Source organism: Mustela nigripes, chromosome 5 (assembly GCF_022355385.1).
Source record: "Mustela nigripes isolate SB6536 chromosome 5, MUSNIG.SB6536, whole genome shotgun sequence".
Taxonomy (NCBI): Eukaryota; Metazoa; Chordata; class Mammalia; order Carnivora; family Mustelidae; genus Mustela; species Mustela nigripes.
The window spans coordinates 16375121-16401771 of record NC_081561.1 but is presented as its reverse complement, the minus strand read 5'-3'; the positions used below and the strand labels follow the sequence as shown (position 1 = coordinate 16401771).

Sequence of the window (26651 nt, the reverse complement as noted above, 5' to 3'; positions counted from 1 at the left end):
TCAACCAGCTTCAAGATACGGCTTTAATCCCTCACCACACAAAAAGAGTTAAAAAAAAAAAAATAACTAAACTCTACCGATAAGAAGCCTACAGATCATGAAAATACAGAATACACATCCGCACATTTGGTCTGAAGGGACCCTCAGAGGACAGGCATAGCCAAGGACCCGGAGCCAAAGAGAAGGGTTTCATCTGGCACAGGCAGGGGGATGTAGGCTGGAAAGTATTCATCAAGACGTCTTCACGATGCTCGAAGCCACACTGGAGGAGGATGCCAACTGCGTCATATGGAAGCTAGTCAGATCGTCTCGGTTTTTTCCCTTTTGCTAGCGTCGGCATTTCATTTCCTCGGCTCGGCTCAGCCCCTGCAGGTTACACAACCATTCCTCCACCCACGGCGTGTCCCAGCGGGGTGAGGTCAGGCCGCCAGAAAGCACACAGCCACCGAGGAGGATGGTCCCAGCTGGGGGGAGTTCTGCCTTTTCACGCACTTCACGGAAGATGGCTTCATTCAAAGGCATCATCTGCTTGGTTGTAGGACCGGTCTGACTCCACCACCCCGAGGCTTTCACAACTGAAGTTCCTTCCACCGGAGGCTGCATCGCTGTTCTTCCTCTTCAAGGGCTTGGCTCCCTGCAGGTGCGCTGGCTCCAAGAGGCCAGAAGTCGCCTCGTGGGGTCCTTTGGCAAAAGGAACCTCAGCCCCACCGGGTTCCGTGGCCCCTGGGTGACTGGCCGGGGACAGAAGTCGGTCACTCCTTAGCCTTTTTCTTATGTCTTCTTCTTTAGTCTGAAAAGCAGTATTAAAGAAGCAAAATGAGCCCAGATAACTTTCTCATGCCTATGCCTGACATGAACCCGCATGGCTGGGCTGTGCCATCATTCAGTCACTCCACAAACACCGGCCGAGGCACTGCTGAGGACAGACACACTCCCTCCCCTCCTGGAGCTTCTGGATGGCCCTTGCTTTCCCAGGTAGGGGATGGAGAGGTCGGCCAGGTAGGGAGATGGAGGCAGAGGTCGGCAGCCCACAGCTGTGAAAGCTGCTTCCAGCAGGATGGAGGACACAGGGTGATAGAGACCGCGTGTCCTCTGCATGGCCTCTCCTCATCTCCTGCCCTCTTCCCCTGCCCCCGACGCCTCCTCCCACCCCCACCCCAGCTGAGGTTTTCTTTTTCCCAATAAAGCAGACCCCATACTCAGAAGTGAACAGTGTTTCCTGAGGCTACCTGGATGGGGCCAGCATTCAGCCAGCTTCAGGATGCTTTACTCCTGCACCCCCCAAAGAGAATTAAAGGAAAATGACACAGACGGCCCAGAAAGCCTACAGATCACTCCAGTACTTGATCTGAACCCTAAAGCAGCACTTAGGAAACGCCTATGTGGGTGCATTGTCGGCAGGCAGCCCTGCTCAGGGGTGAGCTCGGGACCTTCCTGCGCCTCTCCACTGCCCGCATCTTCTCGTCCAGGTCATTCATTGTGAAAGCCTTTGCTTCCTGTTTGATCTTAAGCTTCTTCAGCCTGGCCGGTGGCTTTCTCAGCGGTGTCGTGTTCACCTGGAGGAAGACAGTTTTCAAAAGGGAGAAACAGACATTATTCAGGGCGTGGAGGGCAGATCCAGGAGAGGTGGCATGCACACGGTGTAAAAGGTTAGTTCTAAAAATCTAAACAGGTATTTTGGCAGAGTTAAAGACCACCATGTGAATGCTGGGAACAAGAGAACTAAGTCCTAAAAAAAAAGGTCTATTAGCTGTCTAGGAAAAAAAACCCAAACCAATGACAAAAACGGGCTCTTCCTGAAACCCATCAAAGAATGCGAGGACGTTCAGGAGCTGGAAGAGGTTTCAGGAGAAGAAAAGATTCTGGAGAAGAAACCTAAGGCAGAGAAAGGAGGCAGACGAGTGATGAATGTGTAGTTCAAGGTAAAAATAAAAAGTTAAATCTGATAATTTTGTAAATGCTGTGGGCTACAAACGCCTTTCATTTCGGATCGAGATAGGGTTTTAATACTCTGGGTCTCACCAAGGAGAGAATTAACCCTGGGCTGGCCTTTGCCGTCAGAAGACTTCGAGAATGTTTTCTTGACGTTAGGAAAAATCCCTAATTCTTTCATGTGACTGACTACCCTTTCTGGAGTTTAAAGTGATGGGATAATGACTTTCTGATTAATTTCTACTTATAAAAAAGATTGTAAAGGGTTGTTTGTTTGTTTTTTTAAAGATTTTATTTGTTTATTTGACCCACAGAGATCACAAGTAGGCAGAGAGATTGGGAAGCAGGCTCCCCACTGAGCAAAGAGCCCAACTCAGGGCTTGATCCCAGGACCCTGGGACCACGACCTGAGCCGAAGGCAGAGGCCCAACCCACTGAGCCACCCAGGTGCCCCTGTAAAGGGTTTTTAAAGAAAGTTTTAACATACATGTTTTCTCTTTTTAAAAATTAATTTTAAAATTTATTTATTTATTTATTTGAGGGAGTGAGAGAGAGCCCAGCAGGGGTAGGGGCAGAGGGAGAGGGAGAGACAGACTCCCCGCTCTGTAGACACCCATGCGGGGCTGAGTCCCAGGACCCTGAGATCATGACCTGAGTGAAAGCAGAAGCTTAATTGACTGAGCCATCCAGGTGCCCCTAAAAATTAATTTTTTATAACATACATTGGTCATGAAAAAGTAAAGCAATACAGAAATAGTTTCCCAGGCTTCTGTTTAAACCACCTGGTCCCCAGTTGTATTCGTCAGCATGAACTATTTTAAAAAGTTTGGTATGTGTCCTGCCAGAATTCTCTATGTGCATATATTTATATATACATATGTATGTGTAGTACATCTGTAACGTTAAACCAAACGTAAATAAGATTATGCCCTCACCAGGCTCTGCAATTTGCCTTCTTCTCTTAATTTACGATGGACATCTAGGTCAGAATATATAGATTTATGACAACTGGGTCAGAATATATAGATTTATGACAACTGGGGAAGGTCCCAGTGAACTCTGGGGTTTCATTATAAATAAACTGGTTTGTCCTAGGTAATTTCTCTAAAGACTTCTATTTTTTAATTTTTAAAGATTTTTAAAATTTATTTGACCAAGAAAGAGAGATCACAAGTAAGCAGAGAGAGAGAGAGAGAGAGAGGAAAGCAGGCTCTTTGCTGAGCAGAGAGCCTGATGTGGGGTTCGATCCCAGGACCCTGAGATCATGACCTGAGCCGAAGGCAGACGCTTAACCCACTGAGCCACCCAGGTGCCCCATCTCTAAAGACTTAAAGAAAAGGAACTAGTGATATCCATTGTAATATCTAAAAGACTGTCTCTTTATACTATAAGACTGTTCATGCTGAAAATACTTCCAACAGAGAAGAGGTCCAGCACAATAGAACAAGATACCAAACCAAGACTCAGACCTAGGTTTGAGCCCTGGCTTGGCCATGGTGTGTTTTTGCCTGAGTTCTTCAGCTCTGTAAACCTTGCTTTCATCTCTTTAAAAATGGGCTTAATAATACTTCTTTCACAGGATTTTCTTTTCCAAGGAGGTATCAGTAATTACACAGGAAAGGGTAATTACATTTCATTCAGTGAAAGGAGTGACTTTTTAAATGAAGTTTTTAAAAATGTTAATTCCAGTACAGTTAAAATACAGTGTAATATTAGTTTCGGGTGTACTATAGAGGGATTCAACACTTCCATACAACACCCAGTGCTCGTCACAATTAATCCCTCCTTAATCTTCTTGCCCTATTTCCCCATCCCCCACCCCCACGTACTTCCCCTCTAATAACTATCAGTCTATTCTCTATAGTTCAGAGTGTCTCTTGGATTATTTCTCTCTCCTTTTTTTTCCCTTTGCCCATTTGTTCTGTTTCTTACGTTCCACATATGAGTGAAATCATATGGTATCTGTCTTTCTCAGACTTATTTCGCTTAGTCCTATACTCTCTAGTTCCATCCATGCCGTCGCCAATGGCAACATTTCATTCTTTTTGATGGCTGAGGAATATTTCATTGTGTATTTACACCACGTCTTCTTTATCCATTCATCAGTCAATGGGCACTTGGGCCATTTCCATAGTTTGGCTACTGTAAATAATGCTGCTGTAAACATTGGGAAGCATGTATCCCTCTGAATTAGTATTTTTGTATTTTTTTGAGTAAATACCCAGTAGTACGATTACTGGATCCTAGGGAGGTTCTATTTTTAACTTTTTGAAGAACCTCCATACTATTTTCCACATTGGCTGTACTGGTTTGCATTCTCGCCAACAGCACCCGAAGGTTCCTTTTCATCCACATCTTCGCCAACACCTGTGGTTTCTTGTATTTTTGATTTTAGTCATTCTGACGGGTCTGAGGTGATACCTCATTGTGGTTTTGATTTGTATTTTCCTGATGATGAGTGATGTAGAGCATCTCTTCATGTGTCTGTTGGCCATCCGGATGTCTTTGGAGAGATGCTTCAAGCGGTGACTTTTTTCAGTGACAGCCCACAGAATCATCACCAAGTTACAGTATTTGTCTTGAAGGGTAGGAATGGGAACCTGAATCCCGGGGGCCAAGCTGGAGGCCTGGGCTTTAACCTGCCGACCACTAATACCCATGGTATCGCCAGAGACAAGTCACCTCCTTGGACTCTCTTTTCTCTCACGTAGAAAGAGTGAGGACGCTGAGGACCACTAGGGTTCCTTCCAGCTTTAAGAACCATGATTCTCGGAAAGCCTTTTAGGAGGAAACATTTGTTGAAGTTTTGGCTCAGTTACAGCCATCAGACAGTTTTATGTGGTGAGAAGTTTTTCACTACATGAAAACCGTGGGATGTTTGTCAAAGCAAGCTTCCCCTCCCCCATCACTGTATTATTTTTATGACAATTGGCTCTCGGGCTTCCTGCTGGCAAAAGCCATTTGCTGTGAAGAGCGACGTTCTTGCTGTAGTGGTTCAGCTAAAGATACTGTGAAATTAGTATGAAAACAGTTTTTTTGGGAAGTTCACTCACAGAGGGCTAAAAGAACATGCAATGGTAATCCCAGATTCAGTGAAGAAAGACTCTCTGAGGCGTCCCACGGGAGTCAGCATCTTGACTAAAGTCGTAGACAGTAGTTCTGAGACACTTGGGATTTCTGGTCTGGGTGGACTCTTCCTGTGGCTTTATCCCGGACCATACGTACGAAATCAAATACTTCCTCCTGCTTCCGGAAATGAACCTCCCTGCGCAGCCCTCATCTTTTCCTGAGTCTGACGATTGAAATAAAAGCCTTGAAAGACCTAAGGGAAAGTATCTGTATTCTTTCCCACTGGATTTCCTGAAGCCAGGGTTTATCAACTCTCGGCGCTTGAAAATAACAGTGATACACTCAGAGAGGAGTGAGTCATAGAAACTCAAAAAAAAAAAAAAAAAAAAAGAAAGAAAGAAAAAATCGACTTTAAAACCTATAGAAGTTGGGGCGCCTGGGTGGCTCAGTAGGTTAAGCCTCTGCCTTCAGCTCGGGTCATGATCTCAGGGTCCGGGATCGAGCCCTGCATCGGGCTCTCTGCTCAGCAGGGAGCCGGCTTCACCCCCACCCCCCGCCCCTGCATACTTGTAATCTCTCTGTCAAATAATTAAATAAAATCTTAAAAAACAAACAAACAAACTATAGAAGTTGCTAGGTCAATGATTTTCTTTAAGAATACCAGCAGAGGGGCACCTGGGTGGCTCAGTGGTTTAAGCCTCTGCCTTTGGCTCAGGTCATGATCTCAGGGTCCTGGGATCGAGCCCCACATCGGGCTCTCTGCTCAGCAGGGAGCCTGCTTCCCCCTCTCTCTCTGCCTGCCTTCAGCCTACTTGTGATCTCTGTCTGTCAAATAAGTAAGTAAATAAATAAATAAATAATCTTTAAAAATAAAAATAAAGAATACCAGCAGAGGGGGCGCCTGGGTGGCTCAGTGGGTTAAGCCTCTGTCTTTGGCTCAGGTCATGAACCCAGAGTGCTGGGATCAAGCCCCGCATGGGCGGGGTGGGGTGGGGTGGTGGGCTCTGCTCAGCAGGGAGCCTGCTTCCTCCTCTCTCTCTCTGCCTGCCTCTCTGCCTACTTGTGATCTCTGTCAAATAAATAAATAAAATCTTAAAAAAAAAAAAAAAAAGAAAGAAAGAAAGAACACCAGCAGAGGACTGCCCCACCCAAAGACCGTGTGAGAATGTTTGGATCTTTTCAGCCCTCCTTGCTTGTATATATATAATTCTTCCTGCAGCCACTGTGCGTTCCTCAGAGCCTCCCAAAGTAACTGCTGACCCCCAGATGAACTACCCTGGCTAAGTTTCGTCACCAGAGTCGTGTGCACAGAACGGGTCGGAGCTTCCCGGCAGTCCCGCTCCCTCCCTGTGAGACCCCCCCCTCCCCAGCCAGGCCACAGCGTTGGCTGACATTTACTTATCAGTCCACATCCTCCTCCTTAAAAAAAAAAAAAACTCCCCATGAGGTTCAACAAATAACATGAGAGACTCTGAGGCAAGATAACCAACTCCCTCACTCTACGGAAGGGTACCAAGGGCAGACGTGGCCCGGAGGAGGGAGTCAACTTTGGCCACAGAAGAAGGAGTCAATGGAGAAATCAGAGTCTTGTGTTTGGAGATCGTGGGTGGGCTAAGGGATGGGGGGAATGGAGTTTGGGAGAAAAAACATCTCAAGTGGATAATGCCTAGGTGGGATAATGCCTAGAGAGCCCATTACAACTCTTGTAGAGATCCATACCAACCAGACACAGGGTTTCGTGTGTATATAAAGTCCGTACATATTTATAATATAGCCACTTAAGTCTCTTTAGAATGTTTTAAAGTATGCTGAAAGATTCACTTAGTCTGGTATTTACCTTACATATATATCATTGCAATTCCTTCGGAGTGAGGGTAGATTCCATTTGTATGAGTTGGCTGGAAAGCATGTTATCTGGGAGAGGGGGTCACTACGAAACTGCTGTAGTATTTCCCAACAAGCAAATGAGAAAAATTAAGGAAAAAAAAAATGAATGGGGCCCTCTGGGGGACAGATACTGCTGTGGACCTCCAGAGAGAGACTGGCCCAAGGAGGAGGGGTCCCCAATTCAGCAGATGAGTGGAGGACCCTCACTTTACAAAACCTTTTCTTATATATCCCTCTACATGAGAACCGAATTGCAGAAGGGGACAGATCTAACATTCCCTTATATTTACACACTTGGTCTACATAAGAAGTCTTGTTTTTAAAGTATTCTCACATTTATTTATTTATTTTTAAGATTTTATTTCTATTTATTTGATAGAGATCACAAGTAGGCAGAGAGGCAGGCAGAGAGAGAGAGGAGGAAGCAGGCTCCCTGCTGAGCAGAGGACCCCCGCCCATGCGGGGCTTGATCCCTGCACCCTGGGATCATGACCTGAGCTGAAGGCAGACGCTTAACCCACTGAACCACCCAGGCGCCCCAGTATTTTCACATTTATTATTCCAATCCCCCCTAATATTTGATTTAAATGAATTTTGGGATCGATGAAGAAATTGTGTTACAATTTCTCATTGGCTTCATCACATCCTAGTAACTATTGATATCTACATCCCTTTTGGTTTGTTTTTTTTTAGCCAATTTTATCATCTGCTCTTTTCTTTCCCCCTCAACAAATATTAAATATTGGAGAGTTAAAAGTATGATTCAATTAACTATCTAATTAAGTATGATAGTCTAAATAAAAGTATGATCCAATGAACTATTATTAGATATTGGATAGTTAAAAATATGAACTGTCTAACAATATTTCCGTTCTTAGTATGTTCCCCCTTTCAGTATTCACTCATCTTTTTACACTGGCTCCTAACTTTTCCTAAAATATTAAGACCCCTGGTGTCTGATATGTTCTCAGATACGCCGGAATTGAGAGACTTTACCTGAGACACTGACCAATTGTATCTCTCCTTCATTTCCATATGTTCCTGAGTATACCCTTAGTTCTCTACCTGAAAATGTGTTATGGCATTATAATAATAATCATATAATTACATATAGCATATAATAATAATCATAGTCATAATATAATATAAAAATACCTTTATATATTATAGTTATAATAATATAATATTTATATAACATTGTAATTTATTATTATAATACAATATTGAATAATTATAATATTAATATATTATATATTTATTGTATTTTTATACTATTAATATATACATAACATTATAACATATTTTCAGGAATACTTTAGAATTCTTTTTCATAATGAATGGGGGAATTCAATTTCAAAAGCTTTAACCCTTTCCAGCTTTATGATGAATTTGAAGGCTTTGTGTCCACATTGGTAGAAAGCTCAGGGCAGTGGTTCTTTGCCTGGGCTGCCCACCAGAATCACCTAGGGACACTACAGCCAGGGCTCCCCCCATGCCACTAGTCTCAGGAGGGACCTAGGCACTGGGATTTTTTGAAAGCTTGCTAGGTGACTAGAATGTGCAGCCAGGTTTAGGACCACAGCCCCAGGCGATAAAACACAGAGCTGTGTTGTTGCAAGTGTGGATTATACTGGGACATCATACAAAGCAAAAAACAAAAGAAACAAAATGTGTGATTCTCGCCTACCTCTGTGGTTTCGTCAACTTTAGATCTTTTTTGAGAAAAGTCCAGCTAGGTTCCTGATAATCATTCAATTTCTCTATAATATAAACGCATTCTTCATCTGGGGCTCACCTAATGATGCTATTGAAGGTCAAGCCCATAGTTTTCATTCTTCAATAGATACATTTCTTTCACGATTTAGTTGATATTACTTAACCCTGCTGGTGCCCTTGTAAGGTCTCAGTCTGAATTCATTCATCTGTGACCAACCTTTTAATGCTGTTCCCACTGCCGTTAGCATCGGGGTTCTACAGCATTTCTCCAAAGAAGGCATCGCTTCGCTACTCCAAGTTTCCACAATCCATCCTTCTCCAGATCGCTCTCCTGTCTTTTTCCTTTTGACACATTCCTTTTTTCTGTCCTCCAGAGACTCACTTACAGCTGGAAAAGAATCTCTCCGCCTTCCTTTCCTTTTCCATGTTAAAGACCCATCTTCTCGTACTTTCATATCAGATACAGTATCCTAAAGTGCCGCGTATCACAATAGCGTGGCCCAGATGTAAACTGTCATTGCACTGACATTATCTTTTCCATTATATAATCTATTTTTACCTTCCCCTGCCCCCTGCACCCTCTTACTCCTGGCAACCTGATCATATCATTCATGAGGTTTAGCAATCTCCTCTCTTTTCCCCAGATACCTTCGTATTTTCCTTCTTCAAAAGAGAATGCCACTTTGGCTTTTATTCATGAGTTCTCAGCATTTCCTACACGCAGAGAAGGAAATTACCTTTATTCAAACCCTTAAGTGACTTGGTCGAGGTGGCAAACTTAATTTAAATAATGCATCTTTTTTATTCCCAGTTGGTTATTTTCCCTACAGGACCAAGATGGGCAGCCATCCAGAGCCTTTAATGTTCCTTCTGGTGGGGCGCCTGGGTGGCTCGGTCCTTAAGCGTCTGCCTTCCACTTGGGTCATGATCTGGGGGTCCTGGGATGAGGCTTCCTGCTCAGCAGGAAGCCTGCTCCTCTCTCTCCCACTCCCCTGCTTGTGTTCCCTCTCTGTCAAATAAATAAATAAAATCTTAAAAAAAAAAATGTTCCTTCTGGTCCCTATTTCCATCATTTTTGTGTCTTTCTTTTCTTTCTTACTCATTTCTCCTTAGGCTTCTTTTCTCTCTCAATTCTTCTTTTCATCTTTTCTAGGACGATGGGGGGCTGCCTGGGAGCTTTGGTTAAACAAACAAGAAAACAGACGAAAACCACCACAACAACATCTGCCATCCTCTTCAGGGGCTTAGCTAGAACTTATTAAAAAATGAAGGACTCAAGACTTGGCCCACAACCAGTTAAAATCTAAGTAAAAATACTGCCCACACTAAGGAAAAACGATGATCAGTTCGTCAAGATGAATGAACAAAGAAAAAAAAAAAGAGTATGAAGATTTTCATCATTGTATTTGTTTCCTCATGTTGGACCTTAGTGTGTATGGAAGACTATCTATTCTAGCTTTGACATTTAGGTGTATTTTCCTATTATAGAAATTGGGTTCTAGTTTATAGTCATAATACCTAGTACATAGGTAATGCTTAATAAAAATTATTCAAAGAATGAAGGCAGGATATTCAGCGGGGCTTACTGTCTCTCAGATTCAGTAAAATCCAAGATGTTTTATTGACTTCATTAATCATGGATGATTAGGGCATTCTTGGGGTACCACAATGGCTCAGTCAGTGGACCATGAAGGTCTTGGTCCTGGGGTCCTGTTTCAAGCCTCACAGTGGATGTAGAGATTGCTTAAATATATAAGCTTGAAAAAATGATTAAGGCACTTCCTGAGAGAAGGGTGATGTGTAGACAGGAGAGAGAAGTTACGGGAGAAAAAACTGGCTTAGCTAAATGCTACAATCTGTGTGGTGACTTGAAGAGTTTGGAGACTGTAATTCGCGATCGATCCTATTCTATAGATATTTTAAACTATAAGCTAATGTTAATTATGGAATTACTTGCCATGACATCATAGGATTCTCCATTTTTAAATACTTTGCTGTGGCTCTGTATTATTCCTTGGACAATTAATTCCTCCAGAATATCCGATGACTTCTGTCGCTCTTGGGTCTTTAGGGGTTGGGGTTTATGGATTAATCCATCCATCACTAGGTCTACAGGGAAAGAAAGAAGGAATAGAAATGTAAACATGAACATTTTATCAATCAGATGCTAAGTGGATGCCTTACAAATGACATTACTTAACTAAATCTTAGTCTCAACACTCTAACCTACGTATCTGTGTCAATTATATAAATCTTTGAATCGTTTGAAGTTCAAATTCTGAATGTCCTTACAGAGGATACACATCAGCAGAATATACAGTTTACTTAGCAAGCCCTGTATTAACATAACAAAAAGTCTTTCATGTGCTGCTATGTACTACTTTTTTGTTGTAACAACACTTACACACTTGAGTATGACTACGTGGGTTCTCTATGCTAATTACGAAGCACAGTTAGGAAGGAGATACCCTTTCAGTGACTCCTCTGAGTTGCAGTTTGGTTTCTATGCTTTGTATACAAAGGATAAACAGTGGGATGTTGCCAAGAGACTTCTAGTTCTGCAACCTTGAGTTTCCAGTGACGCCATCTGCTAAAGCTATGTAAGTAAGAGTATGCCTTTTTGAAAAGAGTCTTTGAACTAAATTACAATTGAAGTCAAGCGGTATCAGCTACATTTTTACGATTGATTCCGAAAATGGCACCAAAACAGTTTCTCGGGGAGCCTTTATAAATTGCACTGATGAGAGAGACCCCCCCATTCGAAATCACTCATTTCTACAAAGACACAAGCAAACATCTGTCCTCACGGATTCCCATTACTAAACAAAGGTTCAGGGAGGAGTCCTCAGGAATGGGCTCTCTTCTGTTTTGCAATCATCGGGAAGTCCTGAGGGTACCATGAATCATTCCATCTAGTGGTCAGAGTCTTTTTATGAAAATTTCTACCCTCACTGGTTAACAAAGACAGTTTTCATGGATTTGCAGCGGGAAGAGGTGAAAAAAACGCACAGGCACACACACCAGCCAGTGAGATGTTTCTCCCATCAGAATATTCACCTTGTTGCTATAAGACCGCTGCAAGTAACTTCAGCGAATTGTCAATAATCTCATTTCTCGTCCAGTGCTGTGCCTTCTAACCTTGCATGTGTTTGAAATAGACTCAGTTTTCACTTTAAAAAGCTGTATACCGGGCGCCTGGGTGGCTCAGTGGGTTAAGCCGCTGCCTTCGGCTCAGGTCATGATCCTGGGATCGAGTCCTGCATAGGGCTCTCTGCTCAGCAGGGAGCCTGCTTCCCTCTCTCTCTCTGCCTGCCTATCTGTCTACTGTGAACTCTCTCTGTCAAATGAATAAATAAAATCTTAAAAAAAAAAAAAAAAGAAAGAAAGGCCTCTTTCTTTAAAAAAAAAAAAAAAAAGCTGTATCCCTTTCGGTACAGAGCAGTAAAGCATGTCTTTCAAGTAGGTAAACTAGTAAAGGAAAGCTTGAAACGATAGAGAAAAATTTAATACAAAGTTAGAGGTAAAACCTCTTCAAAGAATTAAGGGGATTTTTTTTTCTTTTAGAAGGTGATCTTATTTAAAAGGGTCAATAGAGTAGTCACTATTTACTGAGCACTTAGGTACCTGGTACCATCTTATGTCCTTTTATATACTTTGTAGCATTGGGAATTTTAAAAAAAGATTTTATTTATTTATTTGTCAGAGAGAGAGGGAGAGAGTGAGCTGATGAGTGGTGGGGAGGGGCAGAGGGAGAGGGGGAAGCGGGCTCCCCACTGAGCAGGAACTCCGCAGGGAGTCTGACTCAGCACTTGATCCCAGGACCCTGGGATCATGACCTGAGCCAAAGGCAGATGCTTAACGGACCGAGCCACTCAGATGTCCCTTGTAATGTTGTGAATTCTGTGAGAGAGGTATTATCATCCCCATTGTATAAACTCTATGAGAGCGGCGAATTTACTTGCTGACGGTGACATGGCCAGGAAGAGAACCAACTAGGGTTTGAATCCAAGAATGTCTGACTTCAATCCCCAAGTTCTCCACCACCTCGGTGCCCTCCTTCCCCAAGGACCACTGTGTGGTCCATTTCCCTCTCAGGATGTGTCTAACGAGAACGTCATAGTTGACGACTGTCACTAACATGATACAATTATTCAATTATTAAAATGATTATGAAATAAAAATAATGAACTGTCTCAATCAATTATTTTTCTGGGTCCAAAATACTGGCTTGACATTGACAGTGACCAGCCTACAAAGAAACCCGTGCACTATGGAGGTCTTCCAACTAATCCTCGTTATTTCTTGGGATGCTGAAGACAATTGGGGGGATGTTGGAAAGTGACATGACTCCTCTTTCTGGTTAATACATGGTAATGTATTACCATATTAATTATTGTATAATAATAATATAAATAAATAATAATGTATTAAAGTTTATTAAAGAAATAAAAAATATTAAAATATTATTAAATAAATAAAAAATAAATAAAGTCATACATGGTTATCAGAGTAAACTTGGAAAGTATAGAAAAGAAGAAAAAAGAAAAGAAAAACGCCCATCCTCTTACCATTCAGAGATTACCGCTATTGATACATCAGATTTTACTTTTACAAATTTGACATCCTACTGAACATACGGGTCTGTTTCCTATGCAGTTAAGGTACAAATTAGCGTTTTCTCGCAAGGCTAGAAATTCTTCATAAGTGTCAAAAGTAAAGTTGTGCAAGAAAACATAGGTGAATTCGTGTTTAACTCTGGCATAGGGAAAGGTTTTCTAACTATGACTCAAATTTCGGATTCAGAGAAAAAATTTGATAAATTTTACATTAAAAAACGTTTGCAAGGCAAAGAAAAAGCAATAAAGGTCAAATACAGATATCGCATGACCCTTGATTTGATGTACTAAGCAAGGTATAATATCATTTTTGGTATTTTTGCTAAAAATGGATAACCCAAAGCTAATCATTAGGAAATATCAGCCAGACACAAACTGAGGAAGTTTCTATAAAGTAATGGCTTATGTCTCCAAACACATCAATCTGATAAAAGACAAAGAAAAGCTGAGGGACTGGTTCCAAATTAGAGAAAAACACCGCATGATGTCGACATTAACCATGTGATCCTGGATTAGATCTCGAACCTGAAATTTATTTATAAAGGACATTTGTGAGACAATGGATAACATTTGAATATGCAAATGAGATATGTACTGCATAAGGGGTAATTTGCTGATTGTGATCCTTGTCCTGTGATTATGCAGAGAATACCCTTGTTTTAGGAAACATACACTGGTGTACTTCAGAATAAAGTGTCATTATGTCTGCGATTTGCTCTCAGAAAAAACCTGTGCATGTGTGTGTGTGTGTGTGTGTGTGAGAGAGAGAGAGAAAGAGCGTGAGCGTGAGGGAAGGGGGAGAGAGAGGGACTGTGATTCCTGTAATTATATCACATTCAAATGTGGTATAATGTTAGCATTTGGGAAATCTGGGGGAAAGAATACAGGCATTCTTTGTTTTATGCAACTTTACTCAAATCTGAAATTATTCAAAACAGTAAGTTTTTTTTTCATTTTATTTTATTTCTTTTCAGTGTTCCAGAATTCGTTGTTTATGCACCACACCCAGGGCTCCATGCAATACGTGCCCTCCTGAATACCCACCACCAGGCTCCCCCAACCCCCCACCCCTCTTCCCTCCCAAACCCTCAGTTTGTTTCTCAGAGTCCGCAGTCTCTCATGGTTTGTCTCCCCCTCTGATTTCCCCCAACTCAAGGAAGTTTTCTTTTTTTTTTAAAGGAAAGACAAGAAATGTTAGTGTGAAGCTTGAAATTTTTAACAACTATACTCTAAAGATGGGCAGATCAGGGATCCAGAAAAGAGACCGAGGAGAAACTGGGCAGAGAACAGATATAAAGCGTAGGGCACTGGTTCTTACTCATTCAGTGGGAATGGCTTTCCTGGAAACTAATTTACACCACATCTTGGAACACCTGCTTTAATAATTCACTCCCTCCCCAGGCTGGTGTGCCTGTCAGCATTACCCCGCTGGACAGACGGACCGAGGGAATGCCTGTGTCCCCATGCCCCTGACAGTTTGCCGTCTATAGCGCCATAGACATTGAACATCCGTGTCGCGGTCTAGGAGGGATTCCCATCAACGGAATTATCATCGAGAAAAAAAATGTACGTGCTGGCCAGACCCAGAGAGAGAGGGGAGGCTTCTCAGCTGTATCCCCTGTCTCCTTCCTCACATCAGACCCACTAGGTGAAGGTTAATATGAAATCTATCATAAAGAGAGTGTGCCCCCAAAGTCCAAGGAGAAGAATCCCATTTACTAACCCATCTATCTGCCAGCTCTAACATGTGCCTGGGGAAGAAAAGACAAGAAAGAACAGCAGTCAGGGGGCGCCTGGGTGGCTCAGTGGGTTAAAGCCTCTGCCTTCGGCTCGGGTCATGACCCCAGGGTCCAGGGAGCCTGCTTCCTCCTGCTCTCTCTCTGCCTGCCTCTCAGCCTACTTGTAATCTCTGCCTATCAAATAAATAAATAAAATCTTTAAAAAAAAAAAAAAAAGATCAGCAGTCAGGAATAGCCCGAAAGCCTTCCCCTCCAGTAAAAAAAGGTACTTTTCCTTGAGTTCTATTGAATTCAGTTTGTTTCAGAGGCTGATAAAGTGTAACTAGGCATTCTTAAATCAACCCTGGGAGTTGGTGGGGGTGGGGGGTGGGGGGGTTGTAGGTAACTCAAGGAAAGCAAGACCAACCATGGGAAAAGTCAAAATAGTTTCTAAGGAGCACACCAGGTCATAATGACTTCTTCTGTATGTTGAAAGATGATTGTTTTGTATATTTGCTGATCCTTTGGATGGGAGACACCAGGGGAGCCGTGAGAGGGAGGCTGCATATATTTTTGTAAATGGAGAACTTTCTCTTGGAAAGGTGGGAACATGGCAGAAGTCTACAGGAATGTAACCAAAGCCTAAGGTCTGTTTCCCACCACCAGCAAGGGCTCCTTGCTTGAAAAAAAAAAAAAAAAAAGAAAGAAAGAAAGGAAAGTAGGAAAAAATCAAGATGGTTTTAATCACTTCATCTACAAGAAAATTAATGGTTAGCATTATTTATGTACAGAATGAAGGTCCGAGGCTCCATCCTCCTGTGTCAGAGATGAGGTCTTTGCCATCTGGAACACTGCCTAGTCCACAAAACTGATAAACGGGTTGCTAACATATGTTATACAACATATTTAGAGAGACAGTATTTTGTGGAGATTCATATAAACGAGGGCCGTTACCTGAATTTATTCTTCTGTTTCTTTCACTAAGAGCTGGGGAGGTTTCTGGTATGGTGCCAGGTAAGCTTCCCAACGGAGCCTGTTTTTCCAGGTTGTTGGGGCTGCTCCCAGTGTCCTCGGGTACCACAGCTTCCTTCTGGGGCCTGCCGTCCTCCCTGGAATGAATCCCTCCGACATCAGCCTGTGAAAAGGGAATGGCTCCATGTGAGAGTCAAGATTTCTTGGAAGATGGTTTCTTGGAAGATGGACACAACATCACAAGATCTGCTTTGCGAATATTCAGCCGACTGGTACCTGTAGTGGAGGCTGACCGGCCCCAGCTCCCTGGAGATATTAGCTTGCTTGCCGGTGTGATGCGTTTAAGGACCCTGAGTGGGCTCAGTGATCCTGGAGTACTCAGGGGTAACCACGAGGGTCCCTATGAGATGGAGGCAGAGGGAGACGCAGCTACAGAAGTAGAGAAGGGGATGCATGCACCCTGGAAGCTGAGAAGCATTGAAGATGCTATCAGCTGCAGACAGAGGAAAGGCCACCAGCCAAGGTATGGGAGGAATTCAGCTCTAGAAGCCGGGACACACAGGAAGAGGATTCTTTCCTGAAGCCCCCGAAAGGAACCCGCCCCGCCAACATGTTGACTTGAGCCCAGTGGAACTGATTTTGGACTTCAGACCTCCAGAATGGGAAGAGAGTGAAATTGTGCTGTAGCGAGCCACCAAGTGTATGATAATTTGTCACAGCAGCAGTAGAAATGGATACAGTATCTGCTAGCAATCTGTCAGGGACGTGCTACCACGCTGGGCACCCGCACGACGCCAAGATGAACACATCCATCAAGTGTGAAAAGTAAAGATACTGCAGTGTAAAAAAGTCTTTTTTAATTTTTTTATTTTTTTTATTTTTTAAAGATTTTATTTATTTATTTGACAGACAGAGATCACAAGTAGGCGTAGGCAGAGAGGCAGGCAGAGAGAGAGAGAGAAGGAAGCAGGCTTCCTGCGGAGCAGGGAACCTGATGCGGGGCTCGATCCCAGGACCCCGAGATCATGACCCGAGCCGAAGGCAGCAGCCCAAACCACTGAGCCACCCAGGCGCTCCGTGTCTTTTTTTTTTTTTTTTTTTAATGAAAGTATCATTATTGTTTTTGCTGATTAAAAATGTAATACAGACTTATTGTAAAAATAAATAATACAGAAGGAAATTGGTGATGATTGGTTTTATGAGTTAACTAAGCTAGTCTATAGCATGGTTATTCCATCAAACAGAGTCTAGGCGTTGTTGTGAAGGTGTGTGGTAAATGTAGTTAATGCCTCCAATCAGTTTAAGTGAAAGAGGGTATCCTTGATAATCTGGGTGGGCCTCATCCAGTCAGTTGAAGGCCTTCAGAGCAGAACTGAGGTTTTCCTGAGGAAGGAGGAGTTCATTCTGTGGACTGCACTTTCAACCCAAACCTGTTCTTTCTGACCACTTATGCCATTGTGTGGATTTTGGACTTACCTAGCCAGCCCCCAATTGCATAAGCTAATTCCTTGTTATCTATCTATCTATCTATCTATCTATCTCACCAGCCAGCCAGCCAGCCATAATCCTGGTTCTGTTCTTTTGGTAGAACCCGAATGATACAGAAACACAGTAGAAAGTAAGTACCATTCCGTAGACAAAAGCACTATTAACATCTCAGTATATAACTTCCCAGATGTGTTTGTTCAAAGAAACAGAATCTTTAAAAACAAATTGGAATTGGCTAATTAGCACATGAAAAGATGCTCAGTATCATTAGTCATTAAGGAGATGGAAATCCAGACCAGAAGGAGATACCATCGCCCATCCACCAGGATGACTATAAGGAAAAAAAAAAACACATGATAAGGGATGTGGCGAAATTTGGAGATTTTGTACAGAGCCCTGGAAATGTAAATGGTGCAGCCACTTTGGAAAACGGTTTGAGGGTTTCTCAAAAACTCAAACAGAGGGGCTTCTGGGGGGCTCAGGCGTTTCAGCGTCTCCCTTCAGCTGAGTTCATGATCCCACATGGTGCTCCCTGCTCAGCAGGGAGCCTGCTTCTCCCTCTCCCTCTGCCCCTTCCCCTGCTTATGCACGAGGTATCTCTCTCTCTCAAAAAAAAATAAAATCTTAAAAAAAAAAAAAAAGCCAAACAGAGAGTTAGCATTTGATCCAAAAATACCCCTTCTAGGTATATATTCCCAAGCAAAATGAAAACATATGTCCGCACAAAACCTTGCACACCAATGTTCAAAATTCATATTCGTAATATCTAAAAAAGTAAAAACAACCCAAATATCCATCAACAGATGAATGGATAAATAAAATGCGGTCCATCCAGACCAAAGAATATTATACAGCAATAAAAAGAAATAAAGCCCTCAAGTACGCTGCTATGTAGGTGACAATTGAAACGTTATGCTGACTGAAGGAAGCCAGATGCAAAGAGTGGTCCACTTACCGAACATTCAGAATAGGCAAATTAATAGAAATGGAGTAGAGATTTTGTGGTGGCTTAGGATGTGGAGACTGGCCACTAATGGATAGTGGTTTCTTTTGTGGAGAGTATAAAAATGCGCTAAAATTAGATTGTGGTGATGACTATGGATTGTGCCTTTTAAATGGGCGAGTTGTATGACATGTGGGTTGTATTTTAATAAAGCTACTTGTGAATAAAATAAATTAGGTTATACATTAAATGGTATTGTATTATATTTCTGTAACCTGTTTTTTTCATTAACAATGTATCAGAGACATTAGTGTACATCAGTGTATATACTATATATCAGTGTATGTAGGTCAATGTATACAGATTACAGATTTACCTCATTCTTTTTTTTTTCTTTTTTGATTTACCTTATTCTACTTAATGTTGGGGAGCAGTCGTTTAGTTGACGAACCGGAGTGTGGTCTATTATGTAATGTGTCACAACTTGTTTAATCAAATTTCTACCAATGCCATCTAGGTGTTTCTACATATGTTTATATATGTGATTCTATATATGTTTTCAATATAAGGAACAGTGCCGTCATATATCTGTGCATAGACATCAGTGTGAACTCACCCAATCACTCCAAGAGAACATGTCCCTAGATGTGGACGTGCTGGATCCAAAGATGTACACATTTTTTATGAATATTGGTTTCCAGAGGGCCCTCCATAAATCCTGCACTGGCTTACAACCTCACCTTTTCCTTTTAAGAATATCGATTTCTCCATACTACAATTCCATCACTTGCAAATAGGTCAAAACACTGTAAAAAAGGGCCCATATTTGATTTAATAAACCAGTGACTCCAAAATTCTGGTCCACATCCAATCTTTCCTAGTCCCCCAGCAAAAGAAGAAAAGTAAGAAAAAAAAATGTAGTGAGTTTTTCAAAAAGGTAAATTAATCCAATTTAAAGAACTGTCATTTATTTGGAGAGGCAACATGTTCTAATATCGGTCTGTTCAGGAAGACTTTTTCTCCAATCCCTTCTAAACTTCCCTGTCCCCTCCCTCTCACTCAGCACTGGCTCTTCTTTCCTTGCTTGGGTTGATTGACCAACCTCTTCTGCATCTAAGACACACATACCAGAGGAAGCCTCCTCAGTGTCCCCAGGAGACCTAAGAACATAAGCATCATCTATGAGTATTGTCCTCTGGGTCTTCTTCTCATGTCTATTGATTTCACATTGTTGGCCCACGGGTGCTCTTCTTCTCCCCTGAGTATTCAGAAGTCCTCAGGATCCTATCTCCAAACCCCACTATTTCCAGCAATGCCCTGCTACACTAGTACCATGTTGTATCTTGCTGGGGCAGCAGCAGATGTTGAAGAAGAGAAGATTCTTGAATTGGGTCTTGATGAATGAGCTTTCAGTGGGCAAGAAGAAAAGGTCACTCTAGATAGAGACAAAGCACACACGAAGAAGGGGTATGAAACAGCACTGTGAGCATTTGAACTTGAATTTTTTCAGTGGCGCAGAAACAGCTGGAGGTAGAGAGGGGTAGGGGTTGAGGTGGGAAAGGGAAATCAAGGAATTTGATTTTATTTTAAATGTCACCAGGAATCCTTCATAGGATTACTGTACATGGAAGTAAAATAAAATGATCATGCGTGTGTTTTTAGAAAAGTCACTGGGGTTAGTGCAGACTGGGGGAGTGGAAGGAAGCAAGGAAGGGACAGAGCAGGGCGGTCAGTGAACATGACTGCGGTTGCCCAAGTGAGACCTGATTGAACATGAACTAGGACAATGGCGATGAACCTGGGGGAAAGAGATGGGCCCAGAAACATTAGAAAGGAAGACAGCACACTTCTTAGAACTTCCATTTAAAAGAAGGAGGTCTCTCTGGTTCAAAGTTACAACTTCAGGGACTCGAGAGAAAGCATTTCCTTTGGGAAAATTTAATTTAGAAAAGCAGGACATCAGCATGAAACTCTTGGTACTCTCACAATAAAAATCATACAAATTAAAAAAAAAAAAACTTAAGCACATTTGTTCACTTTCTGGAAGCTCTCCAAAGTCCTCTGAAATCCCTCAGATGCTAAGTAGAAATCGCAGTCAGTAGGTCAGGGCAGCTCCAACCTGTCTCAGGTTCTTGTCATTCAATTAGGGATTCTCCTATGTTCATAGGGAGACTCACATAGCTTCTCATCCCCATCCTAACATGGTATGATCACTCCAGCTAAATCAACATCACTTCATCGTGCTGAGAGTTAATTGGTTCTGTTCTTCAAGACAACACCGGGAAGCATGAAAAAGCAACCAACGGAACAAACAAACAAACGAGTAAGCGAACAAAAAGCCGATCGATCTAAAATACAAACGGCAGACGGAGAAAGCACGAGAGCAGCTATGTGCTTATTCTTTCTCTCTCCATTTGTCTTTCTGCACAGACACAGTTACTGCTGTGCAGCCCCTGTCCAGTAAGCTGACCCAGGAAAAGTCTTTATAGATATGACATACTGTTATTTTATTATATAATAATAATTCTATGATATCAGACAGGGTGTCTCTCTCTCTCACATGCACACACACACACATTTATGCACCCATATTTCCCACATATATATAAACACATATTGTTACATATAACAAAAGAAAAGGGGAGTCTGATGCTTTTTCAGGGGCTCACGATTCATGCTGGAGGTAAAGCAAAGATCGTGTTAGGTATTCTTGTTCCTCTTTCCAAATAAACTATGAAAAACCAATTATCTGCAGTGATGGTAAGACAGGTGATTTTATAACTTTGTGTTGCTTTTTAGACCTTTAGTTTTCTGAAGCTAGGAAGGCACCAGGTGAAACACTGGGATGAATTCTGCCATTGAACATTTCCCATTAGAGACTCTGACAAATTTAACCACAACAAACAAAATGCCCATATTGGAGCCGAGAGCAAATTTGAATTTCTCAGTCTCGAAGGTGGCTTTTCACAAAGATATTTTGCCATTGACAAATCAGAGTATATTTAAGTATATTTAACCCCTCACGATCTCCCAAAGGCTTCATCAAAGCCACGAACCCAGACCTTAGCAAGGATCTTCATCCGTTTATGCTTACTTCCAGTCTGCCTTTAAGCTCTGTTAGTGACCAAAACTTAAATGGTAACAGAAAAAACACAATCTTTTGACATAAAATAACATCCACCAGCCTTGAGTTTCCAGGGCAGAAATGTACGGTTTTTCTCTTCGGAAAGCTGAGGCTGTCTTTCAAATATCTTATCTATATGCAACACATTCTGGAAATTCTAACCCAATTTCATAATCTAGACTTGAGAATAGACAGAGTTCAAAGACCAATGATATTTACAAATTAATTCTATCTATGCCCCTTGGGGATATGGCGAAACAGATTTCTTGTTCTTTTTAATGCATGCAAGGTTTATATTTTCACACCAATGAGAAGTCTATCTGCCGTGGTGCTGGGGAGGGGGTGGGGAGGTCGGAGGGAGGTTTTATCCTTTCTTTGAGATGAAGTTGTGGTAGAAGCTCGGAATCAATACGTTTCTATATTTTGTATCAGTTCTATTTTATACTGCATTGTCCTAGGGATAAAATCTTATCATTATAGACAGAATTGAAAAGCCGAGAATTCTAAGCTAACGGGATGCATGAGAATCATCAGCATTCCAAAAAGGATATCACTTTTAACTATAGACAGAGTTGGTTTTTGTGTTTTGTTTGTTTTGGGTTTGGAGGTACCCTAGGTTGTGTTCTAAAGCTTTTGAGAAACGCATTTGCCAAGCAGTTTGGAGGGAGTCACTTGTCAAGTCTCCCTTGAGCTGAAATCTTAAATCACGTGATTGGCAGATGCATTTTATAAATATATTTGTCTTCTAGACATATAGGGAAAATGCATCCTTCAAAATTTGATTTTTCTAGTTTACATCTAATGAATATAAAAACAAATAGCAACCCACCAAAAACCACTCAGAAATATCATCTTTTAAGATGCAGTGGTGGGGCACCTGGGTGGCTCAGTGGGTTAAAGCCTCTGCCTTCGGCTCAGGTCATGATCCCAGGGTCCTGGGATCGAGCCCCACTTCGGGCTCTCTGCTCAGCCAGGAGCCTGCCTCCCCCTCTCTCTCTGCCTGCCTCTCTACCTACTTGTGATCTCTGTCAAATAAATAAATAAATAATCTTTTTAAAAAAAAGAATCTGAAGTGGAAGAAGCCACTTTGTCCCTTTTATTTTGATGATAAACAAGACTTTCCTGGTCAAAGACTAGGGAAAAACTGTGAAGGGTCCGTAGAGATTGTCTATTCCAATCTAATCTGTTCCTTTTCATAATAAGCCAGAAACTCGGAGTTCATTATACAGAAGAACGTTTCTCCACCTGAGAAAAGTTTCGCATGCTTTTCTTATCAGGCATTATTTTATTATCGTGCCTTTTTACCCCTTTAAACTAAGGCAAAAGTGAGGAGAAAGCCAGTAGGCAGGTCTCGGGAGGTTCGATTCAGAATATTTTCAAGTTGTGCCATTAAGAAGCATAAAAATTTCATGCAAGCAAACACGTTCATCTCATTTTAATGACACCGCTGAACTACGGAACCCGTAGTTCAGCCCGTGCATTTAGGAAGTTAGCAAAAGCAGCACTGCTCCGATAGCTAGAGAGTGTTTAATTAATAATCACACCTTTGCTGGATCAGATTTCCAAAGTGAAGTACTTGGGGGAGGGGTGGGGAAGGAGATACAGGCGTGAGTCGACTCTGAGTCAATTTTCAGGCTCTTTTAATACTGAACTTCCTCCTTGCTGACTGTCGTTAGTCTAGTTACGCGACTAGGACACAAGAAGAAACCAAGGAGTTGGAGGAGCCCGGAGGGACATGGAAGTCACTCAAGAAAAGTTCGTTAGTGTTTGTCTGCATCGGACGTTGTACTGAGCACAGGAGATGCAAAGACAAAGAAGGTAGTGACTCAGGATGGAGGCAAACGTGAACACGAATAAATGCAATACGATGTTTTGAAACATGGTAGAAGAAGGTCTAAGGTCAACTCTGCCAGCATGGTGGCAGTAGCGGGGAGGGGCAGGGGCAGGAAGAGGGGTCTTACGTTGTCCTGAAAGATGGGTACATATTTGCTATGTGACCCGACAAGGAGGAGAGGGAAAGTGTGAAAAGAGGATAAACAGCAGGTGCAAAAGCATGGAGATAGAGACAGAAGGAGTTTGGAGAGCAACAAGGAGCGAGGTTTGACCATGACTGAGTGTAGGAGGAGATGAAGCTGGAGAATGTGAGCCGAGGACGGCTGGTAAGACGTGCTAAGGATTTGGGAAATTATCTCATGATAACGACAATTGTACTACTTCCTATTAAGCACTTAGTCCGTGCCAGGCGTTGGTAGGATCATTTCCCATGAATTTCACCTTCGTCGATAGCTCTATGAAATAACTAGTACCAGTAGTACCCTCATGTTACAGAGAAGGATACTCAAGCACAGAGATGCTCAATAACTTGACCAAGTTCACTTCACACCACTTCACACTTCATACACGGTGAACCCAGAAATCAACCCGAGGTGGTGACTTTCTTGACCACTGGCTTGTGTGCCTATCTGATGGGTTGGTCACTGCTTTGCCCACAGATGACGACATAATCAGGTTTTGCTTTAGAAGGATTGCCCTGGAGGTCATGAAGAGGAAGAACTGGAAGGCAGGTGGGGGTGGGGTGGACCCAGGGAAGCCAGTTGGGAAAACTGGACAAAAATCCAGTGGAGACACCATGACTTCCATACCCAGGGAATTCAGGGAGAAATACAGAAACCCTCCCAAGCCTGAGGAAGCTTGGCTTAGAAGAACCCCATGTATCTCACATGCAGAAAGGATTGTTTTTTTTATCACTTCCACAGGCTCTATCCTCCCCCTGCTCAACAAAATAATTTTCAGTAATAACCACAAAATGAAACAAAGGGTAGTGGCCAGATAAGAAACACAGAGAGTGGAAATTTCCTTCTATGGAAGTCTTATTCGTAATCATGCCAGTAGAGTTAAAAAATATATATTTTTCATACAAGAAAGATAAAAGCACAATGGGTTAATATTTTAAATCATGTTAATATCGTTTTTTAAAAAAAGATTGTATTTTTTTTTTTTTTTTCCAGAGAGGGTGTGAGCACGTCAGCGGTGGGGAGGGGTAAAGGGAGAGGGAGAAGCAGGATCCCCGCTGAGCAGGGAGTCTGATGTGGGATTCGATCCCAGGACTCCAGGATTATGACCTGATCCGAAGGCAGACACTTAACCGACTGAGCCATGTACCCCACATTAATACAGTTTTTGGAGAGAGGGGGGGAAATGTATTCCTGTATATTAACCCAAAGCAGTAATGAGTAATAAAGATGACCAAATTGTTTCCAAGAAGTTAATTAATCTATGAGGCAGAAGGAGCTTTAAATAAACCTTTACCATGTGAGAAGTGCCCCAGCAGTTGTGTTTGGGCCCAGTGCTGAAGGTAAGTAAGAATTCCTCAGGTGAGGGCGCCTGGGTGGCTCAGTGGGTTGGGCCGCTGCCTTCGGCTCGGGTCATGATCTCAGGGTCCTGGGATCGAGTCCCGAATCGGGCTCTCTGCTCAGCAGGGAGCCTGCTTCTCTCTCTCTCTCTCTCTCTCTCTGCCTACTTGTGGTCTCTGTCAAATAAACAAATAAAATCTTAAAAAAAAAAAAAAAAGAATTCCTCAGGTGAACTGGAAATGGGAGCCTGGGAAGGGCATTCCAGGAAGGGGGAATGGCATGGGGAACAGCACAGACCGTGTTGATGAGTGGTGGAAGGGAGCACTGCAGGCTCCTGCGGCAGACCCGGGAGTCCACAAGTGTGTGGGACTGGACAAGATGAGGCTCGGAAGACCGGTGGGACCATGTGTAGGGCATTTTTGCACACTCCAGGGAATTCTTCCTTAGAAACAGAGGTGGCAGCGTGGGTGGGAGGCAAATAGGCTAGGGAGGACGCCAGTGGGAGAGGCAGGAAGAGCCTGTAAGAGGTAAGAGGGCCCTAAACTCAGACAGAGGCAGCTGAGATAGAAAGGAGCAGTGTCAAGGAATAGAAACCGTGTCAGGATGGGTGCGCACCAGGTCCTAGCTTGGTTTGTCTCTGGTTTGTCTACTGATGTGCCCCAAGAGCCCAGCCTGTGTACCACACACAGTACTGCTGCGAGTGGCACCAAATGGTATCTCGCACATTGTCTGCGAAAAAACAGGTGTGCACTTTAGACCGCTGCTCCAAAAATGCCCTTTTGCAGGGGTCACCCTAAGTCCTGGTTTCCGGCAGACTGTATGGGCTCCAATCGGACATGGCAAATTTGTTAATAGTGTTCCTTTGCACTGTCCTGCTTTTGATGATAGAGTATATGGTAATATTATCTTTGGGTGACCCCCCCCCCCCAAGGTATAGCTCTGCGGGTTCCCAGTTTCACTGGTGCAATATGGACGGCGGTGAGAATGGGAGGAAACCCTACATCCCTCCGTGCCGCACCCGGGAAAAAATCCCCTTCATGTCTCCAGAAGAATTACGGGGTTTGCAACCTTGAGAAGGAGAGAGCGCGCGCAGAGTACTGGAATGGGACTCTTGAAAATCAGAGTCTATCTCCAGCTCTGCCCCCAACCAAGCTGTGCAGCCTCAAGCGAGACGCCCGCCTCTCTGGGCCTTAGGGTCCTCAGGGTTAGGTAAGCGGCAGGGCTCAGCCAGAGAGAAGGCCTCCAGGATCTCTTTGAGCTCTAAGTAATTCTCAAAGGCCCACTTTCCGGAAGCCAATAAAGTAGGACAGCTCCCCCCCCCCCCCCCACGCCAACCCTCCCCAGAGAGTCCCCAGCAACCCCAGCTCTGGGCAGAACGCACAGCTCTACCTTCTACTCCAGCCTCTGCCCTGGGGGGTGATCACCATCTCAAGTTCTTGAACCACAAAAGGCTCTCAAAGCTAGTCCTGAGGCAGGATGAGTCCTGGATAAGACAGCGGGTGAACACGGCGAACACAGCGGCTCCCACCCGGGAGGGCTGCGAGTCCCGGGCGGAGCCAGCCCCAGCCTACTCCAGTCGCCCCGCCCCCCGCGCCCCCAGTCGTGGCAAAGGGCTTTGTGCCCGCTAGTTGTTGGGTTTGCTTGTTTTACCTTAAATCCCTCTTCCCAGCCCTTCCTGGGCGCGGGCACGCGTCTCTGGTCCTCAGCAGTCTGGGAAGGTCCGCAGCCCATGCCGCGCGCCGCGCGCTTTCCCTCCGCCCGGACCGGCAGTGCGCCCCGAGGGGTGCTCCCTGCTGCCCTGCGTGCCACCCCAGCGCCCCACACCCAACCCCT

The 26651-nt window shown here is 43.2% G+C and overlaps 1 protein-coding gene across 1 annotated transcript; it reads right to left on the bottom strand.

Annotated features, from left to right (window-relative positions):
* On the bottom strand, positions 1-26651 carry STMND1 (stathmin domain containing 1). Its single transcript, XM_059398936.1, has 5 exons — positions 26469-26651; positions 15893-16073; positions 10562-10713; positions 1431-1556; positions 1-790 (listed from the first exon to the last, which is right to left on the bottom strand). Exons 1-5 carry the CDS (start codon positions 26547-26549, stop codon positions 509-511), a joined length of 822 nt encoding a protein of 273 aa, XP_059254919.1. The 5' UTR covers positions 26550-26651; the 3' UTR covers positions 1-508.